At 42.6% G+C, this 26,032-nt stretch overlaps 1 protein-coding gene across 2 annotated transcripts in view; it reads left to right on the top strand.

Moving 5' to 3' along the window:
* The window catches only part of NLGN4X (neuroligin 4 X-linked), a 114,108-nt gene that overhangs the window by 65,173 nt on the left and 22,903 nt on the right, over positions 1–26,032 (top strand). The window contains exons 2-3 of one of the 2 annotated variants that reach the window (XM_049767789.1): positions 11,672–11,731; positions 20,717–20,869. In XM_049767789.1, coding sequence (XP_049623746.1) covers positions 11,672–11,731; positions 20,717–20,869 — 213 coding nt within the window. The remainder of the gene's footprint in view (positions 1–11,671; positions 11,732–20,716; positions 20,870–26,032) is intronic. The other variant, XM_049767790.1, reaches the window with a different exon arrangement.

Raw genomic sequence — 26,032 nt, forward strand, 5'->3', positions numbered from 1 at the left:
ACCGGGAGTAAGGGAGTAACCTGTGACTTTGAGTAATGGAGTTACTTCTGCTCTCTAGCAAACATGACTGAGGGTAAGGAAGTAACTGTGACTTGTTGAATCTGAGTAACCCATGGCCTTCATTATGGAGTAACTTGTGACCAGTAGTAACTTGCGATCAGGAGTATCTTTGACCAGGAGTAAGGGAGTACCTGGGACTTTGAGCAATGGAGTTACTCACATCTTGGGGCAAACTTGCCTGAGAGTAAAGTGTAGTAACTGTGTCTGGGTGAATATGAGTAACCCATGACCTTCCTTATGGACTAATCTGTGACTAGTAGTAACTTGTGACCAGGAGTACCTTTGACCAGGAATAAGGGAGTAACCTGTGACTTTGAGTAATGGGCTTACTCATGTCTTGGGGGGCAAACTTGACTGAGGGTAAGGAAGTAACTCACTTGTTGAACGTGAGTAACCCATGGCCTTCATTATGGAGTAATTTGTGACCAGTAGTAACTTGAGATCAGGAGTACCTTTGACCAGAAATAAGGGAGTAAGTAACCAGTGACTTTGAGTATTGGAATTACTCGTGTCCTGGAGCAAACTGGGTGAATTTGAGTAACCCATGACCAGTTGTAATTGACTCACTGCGAACCAAAGTCATGGAGTAACTTTTGCCATGAGTAAAGGAATATCTCATGACCTTAACTACAGAGTAAGCTTCGACCACTAGTAACTGGTCACCCAGAGGAACTTTCTAACCAGGATTCTGGGAGTAACCTGCAACACTGAGGAAGACACTAAATCACTGGATTAATTTAGACATGGAGTAAGGTAGAGTAAGAGAGTAACCATGCCTGGGAGTAAGTAGTAATTGAAGAGTAACAGAATAACCCATGTCCTGGATTCATGGAGTAAATCAGTAATCTGCGACCTGTAGTAATGTGTATTTACAAAGCGAGTAACTCATGCTCTTACAAAATGGAGTAACTCTACCCAGGACTAAGGGAGTGAGTTCCTTTGACCAAGAGGAACAGGACTGAGGTAGTCACTTTTGCTCTGGAGTAATGGAGGAACTGGTTAGGAGTGATTAGTAACCTGTGAACTTACTCAGGAGTAACTTACCACTTGTAGTAAGGGAGAATTGTAGTAAGGGAGAAACCGTTATTGGAGGTAAGCGAGCCATTGAACTGGAGTAAGGAAGTAATATAATGTAAATAATGAATATTGATAAATAAATACTGTTTATGTTTTTGTTCCTCCTTTAATTCCCTCCATCCCTCCCTCCTTACCTTCCTCCCTCCTTACTTTCTCCCTCCTTACCTTCCTCCCTCCTTCCTTCCCTCCCTTCCCTCCTCCCTCCCTGCTTCCTTCCCTCCTTCCTTCCCTCCTTTCCTTCCTTCCCTCCCTCCCAACTTCCTTCCCTCCCATCCTCCTTCCCTCCTTGCCTTCCTCCCTCTTTCCCTTCCTTCCCTCCCTCCTTCCTTCCCTCCATCCTTCTCCCTCCCTCCCTTTCTTCCCTCCCCTTCCTGCCTCCCCTTCCCTCCTTCCCTCCTCCCTTCCCTCTTTCCCTCCTTCCTCCTTCCTTCTTCCCTCCTTCCTTCCTCCCTCTTTCCTTCCCTCCCTCCTTCCCTCCCTTGCCTTCCTCCTTCCCTTCCTTCCCTCCCCCTTCCCTCCTTGCTTCCCTCCCTCCTTCTCTCCCTCTGTCCTTCCTTCCTTGTTTCCTTCACCCATCCTTACTTGTTTCCTTCCCTCCCTTCTTCCCTCCCTCCCTCCCGCTTTCCTCCTTCCCTCCTTTCCTTTCTTCCCTCCCTTCTTCCTTCCCTCCCCCTTCCCTCCCTCTCTTCCTTCCCTTCTTCCCTCCTTCCTTTCTTCCCTCCTTCCTTCCTTCCCTGCTTCCTTCCCTGCTTCCCTCCCTCCCTCTGCCTCCCTCCCTCCCTCCCTCTCTCCCTCCCTCACCAGGCAGTGCTCAGGGGTTCCTCCTGGTTCTATCCTCAGAAATGGCTCCTGGCAGGCAAGGGGGGGACCCCCATGGGATGCCAGGATTCGAACCAACCACCTTTGGATTGGCTGCTGTGCTATCTCTCCAGCCCCCCAGCTGAGATTTCTAATCACAGAGACCCAAATCCCTGGCTGGAAGAATTTCTCTAGAAACACCTAAAATTGCTTTTAATTAGACAAGACACAAAGCCATTCAGCCTCCCGGATCCCTTTGCAAATCTCTACCCAAAAAAACCAAGCTTTTAAAAAAAGAACCTAATTAGCATAAATCCCCTAAAAAAAAAAATAACCCGAATTTACAAGGTGGCCAGAAGCAACAGCTTTACAGACTCACAATGGGAAGGATTTGAACGGTTTCATTTCCTCCCACCGAGCCAGGATTAAATGTTTTTGTGTCCCAGGAATTTCCCGAGCAGAATTATTTTGGGAAAGAACCTCCCCAGACTAATTAGATTTGTTTGGAAAGAAAGAAAGAGAGAAAGAAAGAAAGAGAAAAAGAAAGAGAAAGAAAGAAAGAGAGAGAGAGAAAGAAAGAGAAAGAGAGAGAGAAAGAAAGAAAGAAAGAAAGAAGGAAGGAAGGAAAAGAAAGAGAAAGAGAAAGAAAGAAGGAAGGAAGGAAAAGAAAGAAAGAGAAAGAGAAAGAAAGAAAGAAAAAGAAAGAAAGAAAGAAAAAGAAAGAAAGAAGGAAAGAGAAAGAAAGAGACAGATGAAAGAAAGAGAGACAGAGAGAGAGAGAGAGGGCTGGAGAAATAGCACAACGGTAAGGCCTTTGCCTTGAATGCAGAAGGACGGGGGTTCGAATCCCGGCATCCCATACAGTCCCCCGATCGAGCCTGCCGTGGGCGATTTCTGAGTGCAGAGCCAGGAGGGACCCCTGAGTGCTGCCGGGTGGGACCAAAAAACCAAAAATAATAAATAATAATAAAAAAGCCAAAGAGGATTTTACCCTTCGTGTCTATTTATTGATCTTGAGCTTTCTAGGAATGTTTTCTCTTTTAAAAAAAAAATGTGTATTTTTGTCTCTTTCGATGAAATACCTTTTCCCCGGAGTCTGTAAGCTGTTTCCAGGCGTTTTCTTCCAGTTTCAAGAGCCGCCGTTTGCGCTCACGAGTCGCCCCGAACCCCGAACCCCGCAGACTGACATCCTCGCGGTAACAAACGATCTTGTTGTTTCTTCTTATCCAAAGGGGAGAAAAAAAATATCTTCATTTTCTTGAAAGGACTTTTGCCTACTTTTCTTTCTACCTTGATTTATTTATTCTTATCTATTTACTTGTTTTCGGTTTTGGGGCCACGTTCGGTGTCTCTCAGGGCTTCCCCCTGGCTCTGCGCTCAGCATTTGCTTCTGAAGGGATTGGCTGGCCTTTCTTCCTTCTTCCTTCCACCAATTCTTGTCCACAGAGATCTCTGTCTCTCTCTGTCTGACTCCCTGTCTCCATCTCTGTCTGTCTCTATGTCTTTGTCTATCCCTCTGTCTCTCTCTTTCTGACTCCTTGTCTCCATCTCTGTCTCTATGTCTCTGTCTATCCCTCTGTCTCTGTCTGACTCCCTGTCTCTCCATCTCTGTCTGGCTCTCTATGTCTCTGTCTCCCTCTGTCTCTGTGTCTCTCTCTGTCTGACTCCCTGTCTCTCCATCTCTGTCTGTCTCTCTGTCTCTGTCTATCCCTCTGTCTCTGTGTCTCTTGTCTCTTTATGTCTCTGTCTCTCACTGTCTGATTCTCTGTCTCTGTCTCTATGTCTCTGTCTTTCACTATCTGACTGTCTGTCACTGTCTCTGTCTCTCCATCTCTGTCTCTCCATCTTTGTCTGTCTATCCCTCTGTCTCTGTCTCTTTGTCTCTATGTCTCTGTGTCTCTGTCTCCCACCCTCTGACTCTGTCCGACTCTCTGTCTCTATGTCTCTATTTCTGTCTCTGTCTCTCACTGTCTGTTTCTCTGTCTCTCCATCTCTGTCTCCCTGTCTCTGTCTATCCCTCTGTCTCTGTCTCTCTAGTCTCTTTATGTCTCTGACTCTTGTCTCTCACAGTCTGACTCTGTCTCTCACTGTCTCTGTCTCTATCTCTGTCTATCTCTCTGTCTCTGCCTGTTCCTTTGTCTATGTCTTTGTGCCTCTGTCTCTGTCTGACACTGTCTCCATCTCTGTCTGTCTCTATCTCTCTTTCTCTGTCTCTATGTCTTTGCCTGTCCCTGTGTCTCTGCATGTGCTGTCTCTGCATGTGCTATCTCGCTGTCTCTCTGTCTGTCGCTCTGTGTTCGTTTCTCTCTCTGTCTCTTTCTCTGTCTCTCTGTCTTCATTTATGTCTCTGTCTGTCTCTTTGTCTCTCCATCTCTTTCTCTGTATATCTGTATCTCTGTGTCTTTGTCTCTCATCTCTGTCTCTACTCTCTCTGACTTTGTTTCTGACTGTCTCTCTCTCTCCCTCTGTCTCTCTCTCTGTTTCTCCCCTCCAAGTTCTTGGCTAGAGGGATGACTCAAATACTCCTTGTCACAGTGCTCTCTTTCTTCTCTCTGTGACAACCTTCCTACCACGGACCAGTCTCTTGGCCCTCATCTCTATCGTCTCTGTATATTATTTCAGAGTCTCTTTTATTTTTACTATTTCAGAATCGACCACATCAGGGCTTCCTCCTGGCTCTGCGTTCCGGGTTCAGGCCCACGGGACCCTTTTGTGTGTGTGTCTTGGTTTTGAACCCGGTTCAGTCGCATGCCAGGCAAAACACCCTCCCTGCAGTTGTCTGATTCTGAGAGGTACTTGGCGTCCTTGACTCAGTCCTTCATCCTGGAACTTGAGTCTCCCTCTTTCCCCCACAACATCCCTCTGGCCTTTGGGGTCCTGCCATCGTCCCACATCACGCGTGTTCTCTGCCCCACGCATGTCACCGAATGCACGGACATGTAAAGAACTTCTGAGTGTCGAAAATATTGCTCATGGCCCTTTGATTCCTCGTCACGGGGCAGGGAAATCATGGCACCCGGGTTTTCTTTTTCTCTTTTGTGTATTAAATTTTGGGGCCACCCTTAGCCCTTGTGTGCCTCGTCTTGACCCCCCTTTTATGCTTTCTAGAAGATGTCTTTTATTATTATTATTATTATTATTATTATTATTATTATTATTTGGTTTTTGGGCCACACCCGGGGGTGCTCAGGGGTTCCTCCTGGCTGTCTGCTCAGAAACAGCTCCTGGCAGGCACGGGGGACCCTATGGGACACCGGGATTCGAACCAACCACCTTGGGTCCTGGATCGGCTGCTTGCGAGGCAAACGCCGCTGTGCTATCTCTCCGGGCCCTTGACCCCCCTTTTATTTCTTCTAGAAGATTCCAGAAGATTCCTCGTTGTTCGAGACAGAATTGGGGTGAAATGAAGTGTTTAAGGACTTCTCACCCTTGGAAATAAATACATTTTTTAAAGCATGTTTCTCGCAAGAGGGATCATGCCTTGTCATGCTATGGGGCCGACTGGCCTTGATCTCCTGGGGGCCGAACTCGGGGCCTCACGCATTTTGGGGACCTGAGAACCCATGTTGGCGAGACAGAATGGACATAGGACAGGACAGACATTTCAACCCACAGATCCTAATAAGCTCTAGTTCATGGTCTCAAACTCAATTTGCCTGGGGGCCGCAGGAGGCAAAGTCGGGGTGATCCTTGAGGGCCAAGTCAGGTCCCCAGACCTACAACCCAACAGATCCCCAGATCTGCAACCCAACAGATCCCTAGATCTACAAGCCAACAGACCCCCAAGATCTATGACCCAACAGATCCCAAGATCTACAATCCAACAGAACCCAGATCTACAATCCAACAGAACCCAGATCTACAATCCAACAGATCCCGAGATCTACAATCCAACAGACCCAAGATCTACAACCCAACAGAACCAAGATCTACAACCCAACAGATCTACAAGCCTAACAGATCGCCAGATCTACAAGCCAACAGACCCCAAATCTATGACCCAACAGATCCTCAGATCTACAAGCCAATAGATCCCCAGATCTACAACCCAACAGAACCAAGATCTACAACCCAACAGATTGCCAGATCTACAAGCCAACAGAATCCCGAGATCTACAATCCAACAGACCCAAGATCTACAACCCAACAGAACCAAGATCTACAACCCAACAGATCGCCAGATCTACAACCCAACAGAAGCAAGAACAGATCCCCAGATCTACAACCCAACAGAACCAAGATCTACAACCCAACAGATTGCCAGATCTACAAGCCAACAGTCCCCCAGATCTACAAGCCAACAGATCCCCAGACCTACAACCCAACAGATCCCCAGACCTACAACCCAACAGATCCCCAGACCTACAACCCAACAGATCCCCAGACCTACAACCCAACAGATCCCCAGACCTACAACCCAACAGATCTCCAGATCTACAAGCCAACATTCCCCCAGATCTGCAACCCAACAGATCCCTAGATCTACAAGCCAACAGACCCAAGATCTGCAAGCCAACAGTCCCCCAGATCTGCAAGCCAACAGTCCCCCAGATCTACAAGCCAACAGATCCCCAGATCTACAAGCCAACAGTCCCCCAGATCTACGCTCTAAGCGATCCCCAGATTTACAACTCAACAGATCCTTCCATAACCAACAGATCTCGTATCCACCGTTCGCTCTCAACTCCACAAATTTTCATGTGGAAAAGATCCTGCCCAAAAGAGATCGTATGGTAAGAAACAATCTTACACCCAACAGATCCCGAACGCAGTAGGTCCTCCCAAAACCAATGGATCTTCTTGTATCTTCCCAAATCCAATAGACCCAACAAATCTCCTAGAATCTACCAAGTCCTCACAAGACAACAATTTTTCACACACAAAAACCAGATCTACCATAAGATCTTGCTATATCCCAGAGATATTCACCTACCCTAAAGATCTTCTGTCCTGGGGGCCGGAGAGATAGCATGGAGGTAAGGCGTTTGCCTTTCATGCAGGAGGTCATCGGTTCGAATCCCGGCACCCCATATGGTCCTCTGTGCCTGCCAGGAGCAATTTCTGAGCCTGGAGCCAGAAATAACCCCTGAGCACTGCCGGGTGTGACCCAAAAACCACACACAAAAAAAAAAAAAAAAAAAAAAAAAAAAGATCTTCTGTCCATCTTATACCCAATGGATCCTTCCAAGCCATCCACTCTCAACCCTTCCGCCATCTTTAAATTGGGCCACAATGGCTAGCCAACGTGTCATTTCCTTCCTTTCTTCTCCTGGCTCATTTTCTGGGGTGATAATGGCTTGCCAAGGTGTCATTTCCTATCTTTCTTCTCCAGGCTCATTTTCCGGGTTCCGTTAGTCCTTCTGTCTCTCATCACTTAATCTCTTATCAATTTCTTATGCTCAGATTTCCACCCCCAAACTTTCCTCCCATCCCCAGTCCTCCTCCTTTCGAAATCACACTTGTTAAGGAGACTTCTGTAATTTATCTCCAGAAAAATGAATTTCTCTAGAATTAACAAATTAATTCTTTTCAGGGAAAAATCTCAGCGGGGGCCCAGAGTTGCCTGGAAACATCGAAGAGTCCTAGAAATATTTGCTTATTGATGTAGAGATCTTGCAAATCTTCTGAGAGAATATTCACTGATATCCTTCATGATAGTGTTTCATCCCTTTTTTTTTGGGTTTTTTGTCTTGGTTCTAGGTCTTACCCTGTTGGGGTTCTGGGTTCGATCTTGGCTCTGTCCTCTGAAATCTCACCTCCTATACTTGGAGAACTTGATGGAATGCCTGAGTTCGAATCCGGGTCAACCGTGTGCAAGGAAAATCATTTCGCTTTGTGCTATCACTCCTGTTCTTGGTTTTATTAAATTTAATTATGGGATAGTTTTTTTATTTTCTTAAATAACTGTATATCTTTTTTTTTAGCGCTTTTTCACATTTTTTCTGCCCCAAAATACTTTGCTTTCAGGCTGGGTCTCAGAACCTTGAAAAGTCCGTTTAACTCTAAATGCAGACAGATTAAGAAAATATCTTACCTCTTTCTAGATAGTTTCAGAGCCCTTTTATTCATACATATTCCGATTTCATTTCCTGTTCCTCATTACGATTTCAAGGGAAATTAATATCAACACCCTAGAGAGACGTTCGGACCTGTCAGAACATCATTTTTCTCCCCCCAGGAACAGAAAAAAAATTTGATAATGAAATATATCCGAATAACAACAACAGAAATTGGCAACGGTGTTAGACATCATAATAAAAACTATTCATTAAGCTTTGTTAATTAAAAAAATAATCTATTGGTGCCAACTGTTTATGAAATCAGTTAAATTCAGGCAGCATTAACCCCAATAACGCCAGGTATTCTTTCCCCCCCAAATCTATGAGATAACAAGTAGATATTTTGGGTCAGAAGTCCTTTAAATTATTTTTTCCTGTTCATATTTTTGGGGTCCAATTTACAACAATACTGTGACAGCTAAGGGAATAACGACCCATGAAGAAATAATTTTTGGGGAGACTTGAATTGGGGGGGGAAATCCAGTACCCCATTTGTTTTAAGAATTATTTTAGTTTTCCATCAAATAATTTTTGCCTGAATCTAGCTTTTTCTATCTGTGTCCTATCCACTTTTATTTACAGATCTCAAGTTTATTATTTTTTCCTCCCATTAATTAAAAACCCTAATTTTTTTTTTCCGTATCTAAATTAGTCCTTGAAGAGGTCTTTTGTTTTTTTTTTCTGGTATTCTACTGGATGAAATTTGCCAGGACAAACAAAGCAAAGCCATTAGTGGAGAAAGATATTAAAATACATTTACGCAGAATTTTTTGTAGGAGTCTTTTAAATATTTTATTTATTTTTTTTTTACGTCGAACTTTTTTTGGGGGGGGGGGCTTTCGGGCCACACCCGTTCGATGCTCAGGGGTTACTCCTGGCTTAGTGCTCAGAAATCGCCCCTGGCTTGGGGGGGTGGGGCCCATATGGGATGCTGGAGGATCGAACCGGGGTCCTTCCTTGGCTAACGCTTGCAAGGAAGACACCTAACCTCTAGCGCCACCTCGCCGGCCCCTCGTTGACAATTTTTGGTAATGGAATAGGATCAATAAATCAATAACCAATCCTAGCTATTATTGATCAGGGCAATTCAGAGTCTTCCCCCCCCCCCCCAAGCATCTTCCATGATGGTAGGATTCCAACATCTTCCTTTTATGAATTTGTCTTTCCGCCTACTTCTATTTTTCGGCGTCTAGAATGGCATTTTCCGAATATTTTCTTTGCAGAATTTCGAGGGGCCATTGTCCCTGAAAGATCCGATGCTGTCCTCTTGTCATTTTGCCCCCGCCCCCCCATGATGACCGCACAACGAACGCCACGTCCGAAGGATATTCACGTCAACACTGCTAGGAGAAGAATTTCTTTCGGACGGATGACTGGGAAAAAAGAATATCTTCATTTTATAGACATCTTGGGGGAAGGTTCCTTTCTCCTTGCGTGTTCAGGACGGAGGATTTTTTTTGTGATTGAGGAAAAAAACGGGTCCCAGAGAATATTTATTTCTACCCGATAACGCAGGGGTGGCGAACACGCAGCCAGAAACTCAGGCTCGGTGGAATTAGGCACCAGGGACAGGACAAGCACGTATTTTGAGGCCAATGAATGTCTCCGAAATATCCTCTTTTTGTAACTTTTTTTTATTTATTTTTTATTTTTTTGGTTTTTTGGGTCACACCCGGCGGTGCTCAGGGGTTCCTCCTGGCTGTGTGCTCAGAAATAGCTCCTGGCAGGCACGGGGGACCCTATGGGACACCGGGATTCGAACCAACCACCTTTGGGCCTGGATCGTTTTTTATTTTGCGCGCGCGCACACACCTCGAGTTTGATCCCCGGCATCCCGCATGTTACCCCGAGCTTTCCCAGTTGCGATTTTGGAGTGTAGGGCCACGAATAAATTCTGAGCACTGCCGTAGTAGAAACCACAAAGAAAATCCCTAAAAATGGGGCGTTAATTTGGTTTTTGAGTCATCGGTTGTTTTTCCGGGTTCGAGAGGTTTTTTTTTTTAATCATGATTCTTTTCAATTCCCCTCAACTTACAAATAATATTTTTTTGAGTCTTGAAAGAAATAGAGGTCCAAAATTTATTGATTATTTTTTCACTGTGGAATTTAATTTCTCGATCATATTTTTGGGGTCTTGATGAAAGAAATAAGGTACAAAATTTATTGATTATTTTTTCATTGCGGAATGTAATTTCTCGATCATATTTTTGGGGTCTTGATGAAAGAAATAAGGTACAAAATTTATTGATTATTTTTTCACTGCGGAATGTAATTTTCTCGATCATTTTTTGGGGGGCCTTGATGAAAGAAATAGAGGCACAAAATTTTATTGATTACATTTTTTCATGGGGGAATTTCATTTCTCGATCATATTTTGGGGTCTTGATGAAAGAAATAGAGGTGCAAAATGTATTGATTATTTTTCACTGGGAATTGTAATTTCTAGATAATTTTTTAGGGTCTTGATGTAAGAAATAGAGGCACAAAATTTATTGATTGTCAATTGGGGAATGTCCTTTCTCGATCATATTTTTGGGGCATTGATGAAAGAAATAGAGGCACAAAATTTATTGATTACATTTTTTCATTGGGGAATTTTATTTCTCGATCATATTTTTGGGGTCTTGATGAGAGAAATAGAGGTGCAAAATTTATTGATTATTTTTCCATTGGAGAAGAATGTTCTGGGGTCTTGATGAAAGAAATTGAGGAACAAAATCTATTGATTGCATTTTTTCATTGTGAAATTTAATTTCTCTGTCATATTTTTGGGGTCTTGATGAAAGAAATAGAGGTATAAAATTTATTGATTATTTTTTCATTGGAGAATGTTCTGGGGTCTTGATGAAAGAAATGGAGGTACAAAATTTATTGATTATTTTTTCTTTGGGGAATGTAATTTCACTTTTTGGGGGTCTTGATGAAATAGAGGTAGAAAACCTATTGATTAGGTCTAATTCTACAAATTGGGAGACAATGCCAACAGATCTTGGTTTGAATTCCGGGTTCCACAGGTCAAATAAATTTGTATTTCTCATCCTCTGAGGAAACTCCGATTTCTCTTAGTTCTCTTAGTTCTGAAGGTGGTTTTATGCGTGTCGTGAATTTTAATTCATAAAAGCCAAATAAAATAATAATATTTCGCCTCTAAATTAGAGTAATATTTTAACATCTGTAAATTCTGTTTTAATAAAGATTGTGAAAAATTTCCTTTTTATTTATGATTTCCTGTTTCTTTCCCCCCCCCAAAATCATGTATCTTATTTTTTTCAACCCCTCCCACTTTTTTTCTTCTTGTATCATTTTAAAACTCCCAAGTCCATTTCCACAGACTATTTCAATCAATAAATTGAGATTTTTTTTCTTTTTCTTTCTTCCAAAGCCAATAACAGTTGGAATTTCTTGCTTTTGGAACATCTTTCTGTTTCTATGCATTCTGCATCTTTTTTATTGTTTTCTTTTCTATTTCTTTTTTTTTCTTTTCGGTGGGAATTCCAAACAAAACATCTGTACATTTTTGTGTATATATATATATATATATATATATATATATATATATTCTTTCTCTTGTCTTCTATTTTTTTTCTCTCCCCTTTTGGCAAACCTGTCGGTTTTGAAACGCTGTTTTTTCTTTTTTTCTCCCCCTTCCCTTTATTTTCCTTCTCGATATGACGCAGGGGGAAACTCAAAGAAAAATCCAGATGATTTGAGCAGTATCGATCGTGCTGAAGACGAAGGTAGTTTTGAATTTTTTTTTCAAAAAATGTTCTTTTTTGGCTTTTTTAAATAAAAAAAAGCATGTTTTGATATCTTTCTCTCTCTCTGTCTTGCCTTTTTTTTCCTTTTGCCTTTCAATGTGATCTCTCTTTCTCTCCGAAATGAGTCCACATTGGTGTATTTTCGTTTTATTTTCGGTTTTATATAGCTAATAACTGGAGTCTCCCCCCACATGTCCTGTCTAAGCTTTCCGAGACCCCGGTAAGCCATTTTATCCCAATGAATCATTTCTTCATCGAAAATCGAATGACTGAGAGAACAACACAGTTGCTGTTTGTTCGTTCCATGGTCCGGCCATTTGTTAAAATCCCTCTTTTCTTCTTATTTATATAATTTTTTAATTTATTTTTTATTTATTTTTAATTTTTTTATTCCCTTTGGATTCTTTTGCCTCGTTTCTAAGGAGAACATGGGAATTCTTAAACCCAGCATGCGTGTTTTCTTTGTTTTTTCTCCTTTTCCAAATCTTCTTTTTGCGAAAATCGTTATTTTGCTTTTTTTTTTTTTAATCTGCTGAATTTCTTCACTGAATTCACAATTTCCTTCCTTCCACACAAATATGCGATCGGGTTTGGCTTGTTGGAAAACTGTGGGGTCCCTGTATCCTTTCATTTCCACACCCTCTTTTTTTTTTATCTTTCTTTGAAAAACTCACCGTTTACAAAGTAAATGCCAAAAACGCCAAAGAATGCTTTCTGACTCCACACCCAATATATATTAAGATTTTGTGTTTTTTCCCCTTATTTTCTTCTCACTTACATTTCAAGGAAGAGAAAGGAAACATTCAGAACATCCCGCAAAAAACACATTTCTTTCCGTCTTCTCTATTTGACTTTAAAGAAAATAAATGTAGAAAAAATAAAATCCCAAATATAATTTATATTCATATTGAATATAAATATATATATTTATGTATATATAAATATACATAAATATAATATATTTATATCGAACATCTAGGAAAGAGAAGATATAATTTATTTAAATTGAAAACATAGGAAATAGAAAATATAATTCATATAAATAATATAAATATAGTTTGCGGATGGCCGGTCAGGTCTGTCTCCCTCGGGCTCTCGGCGAAAAGCAATGTCTCCCCCCTCCTTTTCTGCCCTGTCCAGAAAAATAAATAAATGTTTTACTCGTTTGCTAAATTCCTTCTAGAAGCTTCCAAAAAAAAAAATGGGTCGGCCTGTTATCTCGCAGCCACAGTCGATCTTTTTCCCCAAGATGGAAGATAAGCTCGCCTCTAATGGACGGAAAAGGATTCGTCATTCTCCCAGAATAAATAGACCCAGAGAAATAAAATAAAATAAAATAAAAAATACACAGAAAAATAACTTTATTGTATCACTGGTGTTTTTCTTGGATTCTGGGGTGATAAAAGAAATCCCCCCCAATGATCCTGTGACCTGGGACTCGGGGGGGGTCCCTTTTTGTAGAAACAGCCCCACTGAGATCTGCATTTCTCTTCCACCCAGGGGCTGTTGGAGCTATGAAGGCAGAATTAGTGTTCGTGGAGACAGAAATGCTCTTACTACAGTGCTCCTAGCTTCAGGGCGTAAGGGGGCTAACTGTCGGGCGCTGAAGTTTCTGCATGTGAAGTGTTAAAGAGTTTTTTTTGGGAGAGGAAGAGAGGAAGGAAAGGAGGGAAGGAGAAAAGGAGGGAGGAAGGAAGAGGGGAAAACGCATGGGAGTAAGGAGAGGAATAAAAGAAGTAAGTGAAGGAGAAAACATGGGAGAGCAAAAGAAGGAAGGGAGGAAGGAAGTGAAGGAGGAAAAGTTGAAGGGAAGGAACAAAGGAGGGAAGGAGAAAAGGGAGGAAGTGAAAGAAAAGATGGAAGGAAGAAAGGAGAAATGGAAGGAAGGGAAGGAATAATGCCTGGAAGTAAGAACAGTAAAAGAAGGGAGGAAGGCATTGAAGAAGGAAAATTGGAAGGAGGAAAGCAAGGAGAGGAAGGAGTGGAAGGAAAAATGGAAGTAAGGAGAGGAGTAAAGGAAGGGAGGAAGGAAGTGAAGGAGGAAAAATGGAAGGAACATAGGAAGGAAGGAGAAAAGCAAGAGGGAGGAAGTGAAGGAAAAATGCATGGGAGTAAGGAGAGGAGTAAAAGGAAGTGAAGGTGGAAAGATGGAAGGAACAAAGGAAGGAGATGAGGGAAGGAAAAATGCCTGGGAGTAAGAAGAGTAAAAAAAGGAGGGGAGGAAGAAATGAAGGAGGAAAAGTGGAAGGAATGAAGGAGGCAAGGACAAAAGGAAGGGAAGGAAAACATGGGAGGAGAGGAGTAAAAGGAAGTGAAGGAGGAAAGATGGAAAAAAGGAAGGAACAAAGGGAGGAAGGAAGATTGCCTGGGAGAAAGAAAAGAAGGAAAATTGGAAGGAAGGAAAAAACGAGAGGAAGGGAAGGAAAAACATGAAAGTAATGAGACGTAAAGGAAGGGAAGGAGGAAAAATGGAAGGAACATAGGGAAGGAGAAAAGCAAGGAGAGGGATTAAGGAAGTGAAGGAAAAATGCATGGGAATAAGGAGAGGAGTAAAGGAAGGAACATAGGAAGGAAGTGAAAGGAAAAATGGAAGTAACAAAGGGAGCAAGGAGGAAGGAAGGGAAGGAAAACATGGGAGTAAGGTCAGGAGCAAAAGAAGGAAGTGAAGAAGATGGAAGGAGAAAAAGGAGAGGAACGAAGGGAAGGAAAAAATGCATGGGAGTAAGGAGAGGAGTAAAGGAAGGGAGCATGTGAAAGAAAAGATGGAAGGAGAAAAGGGAGGAAGGAAGGAGAAAAGCAAAGATGGGAAGGGAAGGAAAATGTCTGGGAGTAAGGAGAAGAGTAAAAGAAGGAAGGGAGGAAGGAAGTGAAGGAGGAAAAGGAGGGAACGAAGGAGGCAAGGAGAAAAGCAGGGAGATAAAGGAAGGGAAGGGGAAAAGCATGGTAGTAAGTAACAAAGGGAGCAAGGAGAGGAAGGAAGGGAAGTAAAAACGCCTGGGAGTAAAAGGAGCATGGAAGTGGAGGAAACTGGAAGGAAGGAGCAAAGGGAGGAAGAAAGGAGAAAAGCAAAGAAGGAAGGGAAGGAAAAATACCTAGGAATAAGAACAGTAAAAGAAGGGAGGAAGGAAGTGAAGAAGGAAATTGGAAGGAAGGAGGAGGAAAGAGGGAAGCAGAAAAGAAAGGAAGGAAGGAAAATGCATGGAAGGATGGGAGGAAAAATGGAAGGAAGGAATGTAGGAGGGAAGAAGAGAGGAAGGAAAGGAAAAACGCATGGTAATAAAGGAGTAAAAGGAAGTGAAAGGAAAGATGGAAGGAAGAAATGGAGGAAGGAGAAAAGCAAGGAAGGAAATGGAAGGAAGGGAAGGAAAATACATGGAAGTAAGGAGTAAAGGAAGGGAGGTAAGAAGTGAAGGAGGAAAATGGGGCAAGGAGAGGAAGTGAACGAAAAATGCATGGGAGTAAGAGGAGTAGAGGGAGGAAGTGGAGGAAAAATGGAAGTAACAAAGGTTGCATGGAAGTGAAGGAAAAACGCATGGACGTAAGGAGAGGAGTAAAGGGAGGAAAAATGGAACAAAGGGAAGGAGAAAAGCAAGGAGAGGGAGGAAGTGGAGGAAAAATAAATGGGAGTAAGGAGAGAAATGAAGGAAGTGTAGGAGGAAAATGGAAGTAAAAAAGGGCGCAAGGAGAGAAAGGATGAAAATGGAAGCAAAGAAAAAATGCAAGGGAGTAAAAGGAGCAAGGAAGTGAGGGAGGAAACTGGAAGGAAGGAAATGGAGGGAAGGAGAAATGCATGGACCTGAAGGAGGGAGGAAGGAAGAGAAGGAAAACGCATGGGAGTAAGGTCAGGAGCAAAAGAAGGAAGTGACTGACGAAAGATGGAGGAAGGAAGGGAAAAGCTGGGGAGTAAGGAGAGGAATAAAAGGAGAAAGTGAAGGAGGAAAGAAGGAAGGAGAAAAGCAAGGAAGGAAATGGAAGGACGGGAAGGAAAAATGCCTGGGAGTAAGAACAGTAAAAGAAGGAAGGGAGGAAGGAAGTGAAGGAGAAAAGGTGGAAGGAAGGGGAGGAAAAACGCATAAGAGAAAGGAGAGGTGTAAAGGAAGGGAGGAAGGAAGTGAAGGAGGGAACTGGAGGGAAGGAGAAATGCAAGGAAAGGAAGGGAAGGAGGAATATGGAAGGAGAAAAGGAAGAGGAAGGAAGGGAAAGTAAAGGAAGGAAGTGAAAGATGGATAGAGGAAGGAAGGGAAAAGCTGGGGAGTAATGATAGGAATAAAAGGAATTGAAGAAGGAAAGATGGGAGGCAGGAAGGAGAAAAGCAAGGAAGAAAATGGAAGGAAGGAAAGGTAAAATGCCTGGGAGTAAGAACAGTAAAAGAAGGAAGGGAGGAAGGAAGTGAAGGACAATTGGAAGGGAGGAAAAAGGGGAAGGAACGTAGGAGGGAAGGAGAAAAGCAAGAGAGGAAGGAGTGAAGGAAAAATGCATGGGAGTAAGGAGAGGAGTAAAAGGAGCAAGGAAGTGAAGGAGGACACTGAAAGAAAGGAAGGAAATGGAAGGAGAAAGGCAAGGATAGGAAAGAGGGAGGAGGGGGGAAGGAAAAATGTATGTAAGGACAGCACCAAAAGTAGGAATAACTGAAGGAGGAAAGATGAAAGGGAAGGAGAAAAGGAAGAGGAAGGAAGGGAAGGTAAAACGCATGGGAGTAAGGAGAGGAGTAAAGCAAGGGAGGAAGGAAGTGAACGAGGAAAGGTGGAAGGAAGGGGAGGAAAAACGCATAAGAGGAAGGAGAGGTGTAAAGGAAGGGAGGAAGGAAGTGAAGGAGGAAATGAAAGGGAAGGAGAAATGCAAGGACAGGAAGGGAAGGAAAACAAGGAAGGGGAGGAATATGGAAGGAGAAAAGGAAGGAACGAAAGGTAAAACGCATTGGAGGAAGGAGAGGAGCAAAGGAAGGAAGTAAAGGACGAAAGATTTGGAGGAAGGATGGGAAAAGCCAGGTAGTATGGAGAGGAATAAAAGGAGGAAGTGAAGGACGAAAGATGGAAGGAAGGAATGAAAGGGGAAGGGGAAAAGCAAGGAGAGAAAGAAAGGGAAGGAAAAATTCATGGGAGTAAGGAGGGGTAAAATATAATAGTGAAGGACGAAAGATGGAAGGAAGGAAATGGAAAGATGGAGGGAAGGAGAAAAGCAAGGGAGGAAGAAAAGAAGGATGGAAAAACTTAAGGGAGTAAGGAGAGGAATAAAAGAAGCAAGGGAAGAAGAAGGAAAGAAGAAAGAAATTGGAAGGAAGGAAAAAGTAAAGAGGAAGGAAGGAGGAAGGAAAAACACATAGGAGTAAGGAAGCGGAGTCAAGGAAGGGAGGAAGGAAGTGAAGGAAATGTAAGAAGAAAGGAATAAGAAACAGGAAGTCATAGGAGCAGAAGGGAGCAAGAGAAGAGAAAAGGAGAGGGAAGGAACAATGCATGGAAGGAAGAAAGGGAGAGCAATAAAAGGAACGGAACAGGAAAAATGGAAGGAGGAAGGTAGGGAGGAAAAAGAAGGGATGAAAAGAGGAAGAAAGAAGAAAGCAGTATAGGAGAGGAAAGGATAGAAGGAAAAATGTTAAAAGAAATGGAAAGAAGGAAACAATAAATTGATAGAGGAAGTGATGTAGGAAAAGAAGGAAGGAGGAAGAAAGGAATGGGAGGAGGAAGGAAAAAAGGAAAAGAAATGTGTTGAGGGAGGAAAGGAACGGAAGGGGGAAAGGAAAGGAAATTGAGAAGGAAGGAAAGTGAAAGAAAATATATAGTGGGAAGAAAGAATGGAAGTAAGACTGATATTGAAGGACTAAGGGAAGGAAGCAGGAAAGATGAAAGAAGGGAGGAAGGAGGAAGTAAGGGAAGGAATGGATGAAAAAAGGAAAGGGAGAAAAGGAGAGAGATAGAAGAGATAGGAGGAAGGACAGAAAGGAAAAATGGAAGGAGAAAAGGAAAAAATAGGGAAAAAAGAATAGGCCAAAAAACCAGAGGAAGTGAGAGGAGGAAGAAAGGAAGTAAAGAGGAAGGGAAGGAGAAAAGAAAGAAAACTAATATTGGGGGAAGAAAGGACAGAAATTGCCAAGGAAGAAAATGGAAAGGAAATTGTGGGATTAAAGGATGGAAGTAATTCAGTAAGTAAGACAGGATTCGAGGAAGGAAGAAATGAATCGAGGAAAGGGAAAGAAAAAGACTCGATGGACAAAGGGGGGGGGAGAGGAAGAAGGAAGGAATGATGGGAAAAGGAAAGAAAAAAGGACAAATATTTTTTGTGGGAGGAAATAAAGGAGGAAATGAAAGAAGGAAATAAGGACAGCAGGAAGGAAGAGAAGGAAGAAAGAAAGTCAAGTTGGGAAGGGAGGAAGAAATGAAGGGAAGAAGAAAAAAGATGAAAGTGAGAAAAGGAGGGATGAAATGAGAGAAGGGATGAAGAAATGAAGGAAGAAGTGATGGAAGTTGTAGTTTGGGGGGAGACCCTATGTGTCCCTTTGGGCAGAAAACTTATCTGTGCAGAGACTCCAGAGATAAGACGCCTTCCCCTTAGCTCGGACTCCTGAGCCAGTGCTCCTTGATTCCTTCTCACACGGGGAGGTAACCCAGGAGTGCTGCCTGTAGGAGGAGGCATTCTCCAAAAACCATTGTGTTCCGCCATCTTGAAGCCAACCATGGCTTCCATGTCACCCCCGAACCCAAGCCCAGGCTCACCCACAAACTGCCTAGGTGCAAGTCTGACTATGCGCAAGGCAGTAGGAAAGACTTCCACCCTGTGAGCACTGTTTTGTGAGTTTTTTATACCCATGGAGGCCCCCCAAAATTGCCCCTTTCCTTGAGGTCACAGGAAAAACCCTAGGGACCCCTTGGTGGTTTTTTTGGGGGGGGGTTGAAGGGATTTGGGAGCACTGTAGCCGGAGTCTTCTCGGAGCACTGTAGCCGGAGCACTCTAGCCAGGCTGGAGACCCCAGGTTTGACTCTTGTCATCCTGCGTGGGTTTTGCCGTGTGGAAATTCGGAATGTCACGCTCTCTCCCAGATACGGACATGCAAACATACACGAACACACATGTTACACATGGAGTGTTTTGCTTTTAGGGATGTTACAGGTCAGAGATGCAAACAAGCCTCTCCTTCCTGCTTCCTGTCCTGCTTCCTTTTTCCCGCCCTAACTTCCTACTTCCTTTTTCCTTCCTTCTTCCCTCCCTCTTTCCTTTTTCCTAACTTCCCTACATTTTCCCTTTCTCCCCATTCCTCCTTCATTCCTTCCCACCTTTGTTCCTTTTTCCTTCCTTCTTCCTTTTTACACTTGTTCCTTCCTTCCCTCCTTCCTCCCTTTCTCTTTCCTACCTTCCCCCTTCCTTCACTCCTTCCTTCCCCTTCCTCCTTCCTTTCCTCCTTCCTTTCTGCCTCCCTGCTTCCTTCCCCCTTCTTCCTTCCCTTCTTTCTTCCCCCTTCTTCCTTTCCTCCTTCCTTCTTCCTCCCCTCACTCATTTCTCCTTCCTTCCCTTTCCCTTCCTTCTTTCTTCCTTTTGCCATCCTACCTTCCCTCCTTCCCTCCCTCCTTTCGACCCTCCCTTTCCCTCTTCCTTTCTTTCCTTCCTTTACCTTATTTCTTCCTTCCCTGCTTTCTTCCTTTTCTCCCTTCTACCTTCCCTTGTTCCCTTCCTCCTTTCTTCTTTATCTCCCTCCTTCCCTTTTCCTCATTACTTCCCTACTTTCTTGCTTCCTACCTTTTTGCCATCTTCCTCCTTCCCTCTCCCCCTTATTCTTTTCTATCTTCCTTTCTTTCCTTCAATTTCCTTCTTTCCTAATTCCTCCTTTCCTCCTTTCATTCTTTCTTTTTATCTCTCTTCCTTCCTTTCTATTTGTTTTTCTTTCTTCCTTTCTTTCATACTCTTTCTCTTTCTCTGTTTCTCTTCTTTCTTTTTCTTTTTCTTTTCTTTCCTTCCTTCTTCCTTTTTCTTTCTTTCTTTCTTTCTTTCTTTCTTTCTTTCTTTCTTTCTTTCTTTCTTTCTTTCTTTCTTTCTTTCTTTCTTTCTTTCTTTCTCTTCCTCTTCCTTTCTTCCTCCTACTTTCTCTCTCTTTCTCTCTTTCTTTTCTTTCTTTCTCTTTCTTCTCTCTCTCTCTCTTTCTTTCTTTCTTCTACTTCTTTCTTTCTCTCTTTCTTTTCTTTCTTTCTCTTTCTTCTCTCTTCTTTTCTTTCTTTCTTTCTTTCTTTCTTTCTTTCTTTCTTTCTTTCTTTCTTTCTTTCTTTCTTTCTTTCTTTCTTTCTTTCTTTCTTTCTTTCTTTCTTTCTTTCTTTCTCTTCCTCTTCCTTTCTTCCTCCTACTTTCTCTCTCTTTCTCTCTTTCTTTTCTTTCTTTCTCTTTCTTCTCTCTCTCTTTCTTTCTTTCTTTCTTCTACTTCTTTCTTTCTCTCTTTCTTTTCTTTCTTTCTCTTTCTTCTCTCTTCTTTTCTTTCTTTCTTTCTTTCTTTCTTTCTTTCTTTCTTTCTTTCTTTCTTTCTTTCTTTCTTTCTTTCTTTCTTTCTTTCTTTCTTTCTTTCTTTCTTTCTTTCTTTCTTTCTTTCTTTCTTTCTTTCTTTCTTTCTTTCTTTCTTTCTTTCTTTCTTTCTTTCTTTTTTCCTTCCTTCCTTCCTTCCTTCCTTTCTCTCTTTCCTCCTTACCTTCTTCCTTTCTTCCTTCTCCTTCCTTCCCTCCTCCCTTCTTCCTCCTCCTTCCCTTCTCCCATCCATTCATGAAGTCGCTCCCCAATTCCTTCCCCATACCCACGAATATCCTCAACCGTCCGCCATCTTCTCTCTCTCTCCTGCCCATGTTTGGTTCTCAACTTCTCCCGGTACCCTCGATCCCCGGTCACTTCCATTCGCCCCCACAGCTGGAGGGTCGTCCCGGGTACCATATTGGGCTGAGAGAACTATTTCATCCTGGCGTGCTCACCCTCCTGTCGCCCCATCTTCCTCCACAGACATCCACGAGCAACACAGCAAGAAGCCCGTGATGGTCTACATCCACGGCGGGTCCTACATGGAGGGCACCGGGAACATGATCGACGGCAGCATCCTGGCGAGCTACGGCAACGTCATCGTCATCACCATCAACTACCGCCTGGGAGTCTTGGGTGAGTGGAGTGGAGTGAGACGCGATGGCTGGGCCTCTGCAGCCTCTTTGGCACCATGAGGCATGTGGGCTCGGGGGTCGATTTTTGACTGGTATTGGATCTTAATCGATAATGGTGAGTGGTAATGGTTTCAGAACAGAAGGAGCCAAAAATTTTCCATTTCTTTGGCTTCGCCCACCCCGTAGGGCTTTCTGGGAGAGAGACAAGATGGCGGTCTTGGTGTCTGTGGATTGGTGTGGGCGGCAGGTAATGGTTTCAGAATGGAACGAGCCAACAATGTTCATTTCTTTGGCTTTGCTCACCCCGTAGGGCTTTCTGGGAGAGAGACAAGATGGCGGTTTGGTGTCTTGGTGGATTTGTGTGGGTGGCAGGTAGAGTGTCAAGGAAATATGACGTCATAGTGATGAGGTCACCACTCCAGAGATAGGCAGGCGCAGCTGAAACATGACATCATGGTGTTCAACTGTGTCACCCTTTAAGGATACAGCAAGGAACCCCCCAAAAGATATCCCTTATGCATGGAAACCGGCCCTGAAAAGTACAGAGACCATGGCGTGCAGTGACGTCATCCGGTGACGTCATCACCCCTTAAAAGCACAGTGACACTGACACATTAACATCCGGGTTCCTGCTAAGTCATCACCCCTTAAAGGGACAGTAACACTTGGACAGTAACACTTAGACATTAACATCTGGGTCCCTGTGACGTCATCACCCCTTAAAGGCACAGTGACACTTATCTATAAAGATCCAGGGTTCCTGTGAGGTCTTCAGCCCTAGAGGGACAGTGACATTTACACATTAACATCTTGGTTTCTCAGAAATCATCAGCCCGGCTTAAAGGGACAGTAACACACATTAAAATATCCGGGTTCCTGTGACACCATCACCAAGGGACAGTAATGCTTACACATTAACATCCGGGTTCCTGTGACGTCATCATCCCTTAAAGGCACAATAACACTTATAATCAACATCTGGGTTCCTGTGAGGCCATCGACCCTTAAGGGACAGTGACACTTAAACATTAACATCCGGGTTCTTGTGATGTCATCTCCCCTTAAAGGGACAGTAACACACATTAACATCCGGTTCCTGTGACGTCATCAGCCCTTAAAGTCACAGTAAGACTTAAACATTAACTTTCGGGTTCCTGTGACATCATCACCCCTTAAAGGGACAGTGACATTTCCACATTTTTATACAGATATAAAACCTCTGTCAACGTATCGCCAACGTGCCCGATGACATCTTCATACCTTCAATAGTCACAGACCTTTCTTTTAAATAGTCACAACTTTGATAAGTTATTGATTCTTAAATTTACTGCAATATATTTATTTTTTTATTTTTTGTACGTTTATATTTGTGTATTTTATATATTTTGTATATTTTATATTTTTACATTTTAATATTTGTGTATTTTATTTTAATATTTATTATGACACCGAGATATCTGTTATGATGTCATCACCCCTTTAAAGGACAGTGAGATCTTTACTCCGTGTCCATTGAACAAAAATCTCTGGTGACGTCATCACTTCTTAAAAGTACAGTGACATTTTTATACCATGACGTCAGGGTGTCCTTGATGTGATCTTTCCTTCGAGGTCCAGGGACATTCCACCAAGGTTTTTTGGGACTTTATCACCTCTCAAACGTGCAATATTATTTTTATCGGGGTGTCAGGTGTGATGTCATCAGTTCTTAAAGGTGTAGTCCTATTTTTTATAGAGTGACTCCCAATTTTTCTTGACTTTATGAGCCCTGAAAGGGACAGTGATGTTTTTATATTGTGAGTTTCTGGTGTGTGTTGACCTGAGCACCTCTTAAAATACAGTAACCAAAAAATTCCTTCCTTCCTTCCTTCTTTCATTCGTTCCTTCCTTCTTTTGTTCCTTCTTTCATTCCTCCCTTCCTTCTTTCATTCCTTCCTTCTTTCATTCCTTTCTTCCCTCCCTCCCTCCCTTCCTTCTTTCATTCCTTTCTTCCCTCCCTTCCTTCCTTCCTTCCTTCTTTTGTTCCTTTCTTCCTCTTTTCCTTCCTTCGTTCCTGCTTTCCTTCCTTTCCTTCCTTCATTCCTTCTTTCTTTCCATCCTTCCTTTCTTCCTTCGTTCCTTCTTTCTTTCCATCTTTCCACCCTCCCTTCCACCCTCCCTTCCTTTCTCCCTTCCTTCCTGTCTCCTTTCCTTCCTCCCTTTCTTTCTCCTTCCCTCCCATCTTCCCTCCCTCCTTCCCTCCTTCTTAACTTCCTCCCTCCCTCCCTTCTTTCCTTCCTTCCTTCTGTACTTCCTTCCCTCCTTTCTTCCTTCCTTCCCTCCTTCCTTCCTTCCCTCTTTCCTTCTTTCCTTCCTTCTTCCTCCCTCCCTCCCTTCCTCAAAAAAACACAGTCACACCCCCCTCTTTGGCTATCACCCCTTCAAAGTACAGTAACACTTTTATACAGTGACACCAAGGTGTCCTGTTATGTGACATTATCCCCTCTTCAAGGCACAGTAGCATTTTTACACAGTGACACAGAGATGTCAGGTTGTAATGCTATCACCTGTTTTTTTTTATTTATTTATTTATTTATTTATTTATTTATTTATTTATTTATTTATTTATTTATTTATTTATTTATTTATTTATTTATTTATTGTGGTTTTTGGGTCACACCCGGCAGTGCTCAGGGGTTATTTCTGGCTCCAGGCTCAGAAATTGCTCCTGGCAGGCACGGGGGACCATATGTGGCGCTGGGATTCGAACTGATGACCTTCTGCATGAAAGGCAAACACCTTACCTCCATGTTATCTCTCTGGTCCCCTATCACCTCTTAAAGGTACAATAACACCACCTGTTGTTTGAAGTTATCACGTCTTAAAGGTACAGTAACATTTTTAGACAGAGACACCACAGTCTCTGGTGATGTGAACACTCCCCTTTAAGGGAGAATATATTAATAAAATAACCCCACAGACAGTGACTTCCCTAAAAGTACAGTAACATTTTTAGACAAGGACACCACAGTCTCCAGTGATGTGAACACTCCCCTTTAAGGGAGAAGAATATATTTATAAAGTGACCCCACAGACAGTGACTTCCCTTAAAGGTACAGTAACATTTTTAGACAAGGACACCACAGTCTCCAGTGATTTGAACACTTCCCTTTAAGGGAGAATATATTTATAAAGTGACCATACACAGTGTCTTCCCTTAAAGGTACAGCAACATTTTTAGAAAAAGACACCACAATCTCCAGTGATGTGAACACTCCCCTTTAAGGGACAAGACTATATTCTTAAAGTGACCCCACAGTGTCCAGAGGCAGCGACTTCCCTTAAAGGTACAGTAACATAATTACACATCGACATCACAATCTCCAGTGATGTGAACATTCCCCTTTAAGGGAGAAGAATATATTTATAAAGTGGCCCCACAGACAGTGACTTCCCTTAAAGGTACAGTAACATTTTAGAAAAGGACACCACAGTCTCCATTGATATGAACACTCCCCTTTAAGAATATATTTATAAAGTGACCCCACAGACAGTGACTTCCCTTAAAGGTACAGTAACATTTGTAGACAACGACACCACAGTCTCCAGTGATGTGAACACTCCCCTTTAAGGGAGAATATATTTATAAAGTGACCATACACAGTGACTTCCCTTAAAGGTACAGTAACATTTTTAGATAACGATAGCACAGTCTCCAGTGATTTGAAAACTCCCCTTTAAGGGAGAATATATTTATAAAGTGACCATACACAGTGACTTCCCTTAAAGGTACAGCAACATTTTTAGACAACGACACCACAATCTGCAGTGATGTGAACACTCTCCTTTAAGGGACAAGACTATATTCTTAAAGTGACCCCACACTGTCCAGAGGCAGCGACTTCTCTTAAAGGTACAGTAACATTTTTAGACAACGACATCACAATCTCCAGTGATGTGAACACTCCCCTTTAAGGGACAAGACTATATTCTTAAAGTGACCCCACAGTGTCCAGAGGCAGCAACTTCCCTTAAAGGTACAGTAACATAATTACACATCGACATCACAATCTCCAGTGATGTGAACACTCCCCTTTAAGGGAGAAGAATATATTTATAAAGTGGCCCCACAGACAGTGACTTCCCTTAAAGGTACAGTAACATTTTTAGAAAAGGACACCACAGTCTCCATTGATATGAACACTCCCCTTTAAGAATATATTTATAAAGTGACCCCACAGACAGTGACTTCCCTTAAAGGTACAGTAACATTTGTAGACAACGACACCACAGTCTCCAGTGATTTGAACACTCCCCTTTAAGGGAGAATATATTTATAAAGTGACCATACACAGTGACTTCCCTTAAAGGTACAGCAACATTTTTAGACAACAACACCACAATCTGCAGTGATGTGAACACTCCCCTTTAAGGGACAAGACTATATTCTTAAAGTGACCCCACAGTGTCCAGAGGCAGCGACTTCCCTTAAAGGTACAGTAACATAATTACACATCGACATCACAATCTCCAGTGATGTGAACATTCCCCTTTAAGGGAGAAGAATATATTTATAAAGTGGCCCCACAGACAGTGACTTCCCTTAAAGGTACAGTAATATTTTTAGAAAAGGACACCACAGTCTCCATTGATATGAACACTCCCCTTTAAGAATATATTTATAAAGTGACCCCACAGACAGTGACTTCCCTTAAAGGCACAGTAACATTTTTAGACAATGACACCGCAGTCTCCATTGATATGAACACTCCCCTTTAAGGGAGAATATATTTATAAAATGACCCCACAGACAGTGACTTCCCTTAAAGGCACAGTAACATTTTTAGACAACAACACCCCAGATGTCTGTGATATGTTCTGTGCTTGTCTTGTCTGATCTGCTGCCTCTGGTTGTATTTTGGATTTGCTTTGGGGGCTCACAGATTCCGTGATGATCGATTCTGCGTGGAACAACTTAGCATTAGAATCTTTTTGTAGGTTTTGGGGCACAATGTCCGTCTTTCTACCTGTCCTCCTTTGCCCAGAAACTGCCATTCTCCAACTCTGAGGGTGAGAAAGACCCTCTTGGGTTGTTTGTTTTCTATCTGTTGCATTGTATTTCCTGGGACTTGTATTGGCCAATCCTGGACTCTCCTATTCGACGCCTGTATGTACAATTAAATTT

Source organism: Suncus etruscus, assembly GCF_024139225.1.
Source record: "Suncus etruscus isolate mSunEtr1 chromosome X unlocalized genomic scaffold, mSunEtr1.pri.cur SUPER_X_unloc_2, whole genome shotgun sequence".
Taxonomy (NCBI): Eukaryota; Metazoa; Chordata; class Mammalia; order Eulipotyphla; family Soricidae; genus Suncus; species Suncus etruscus.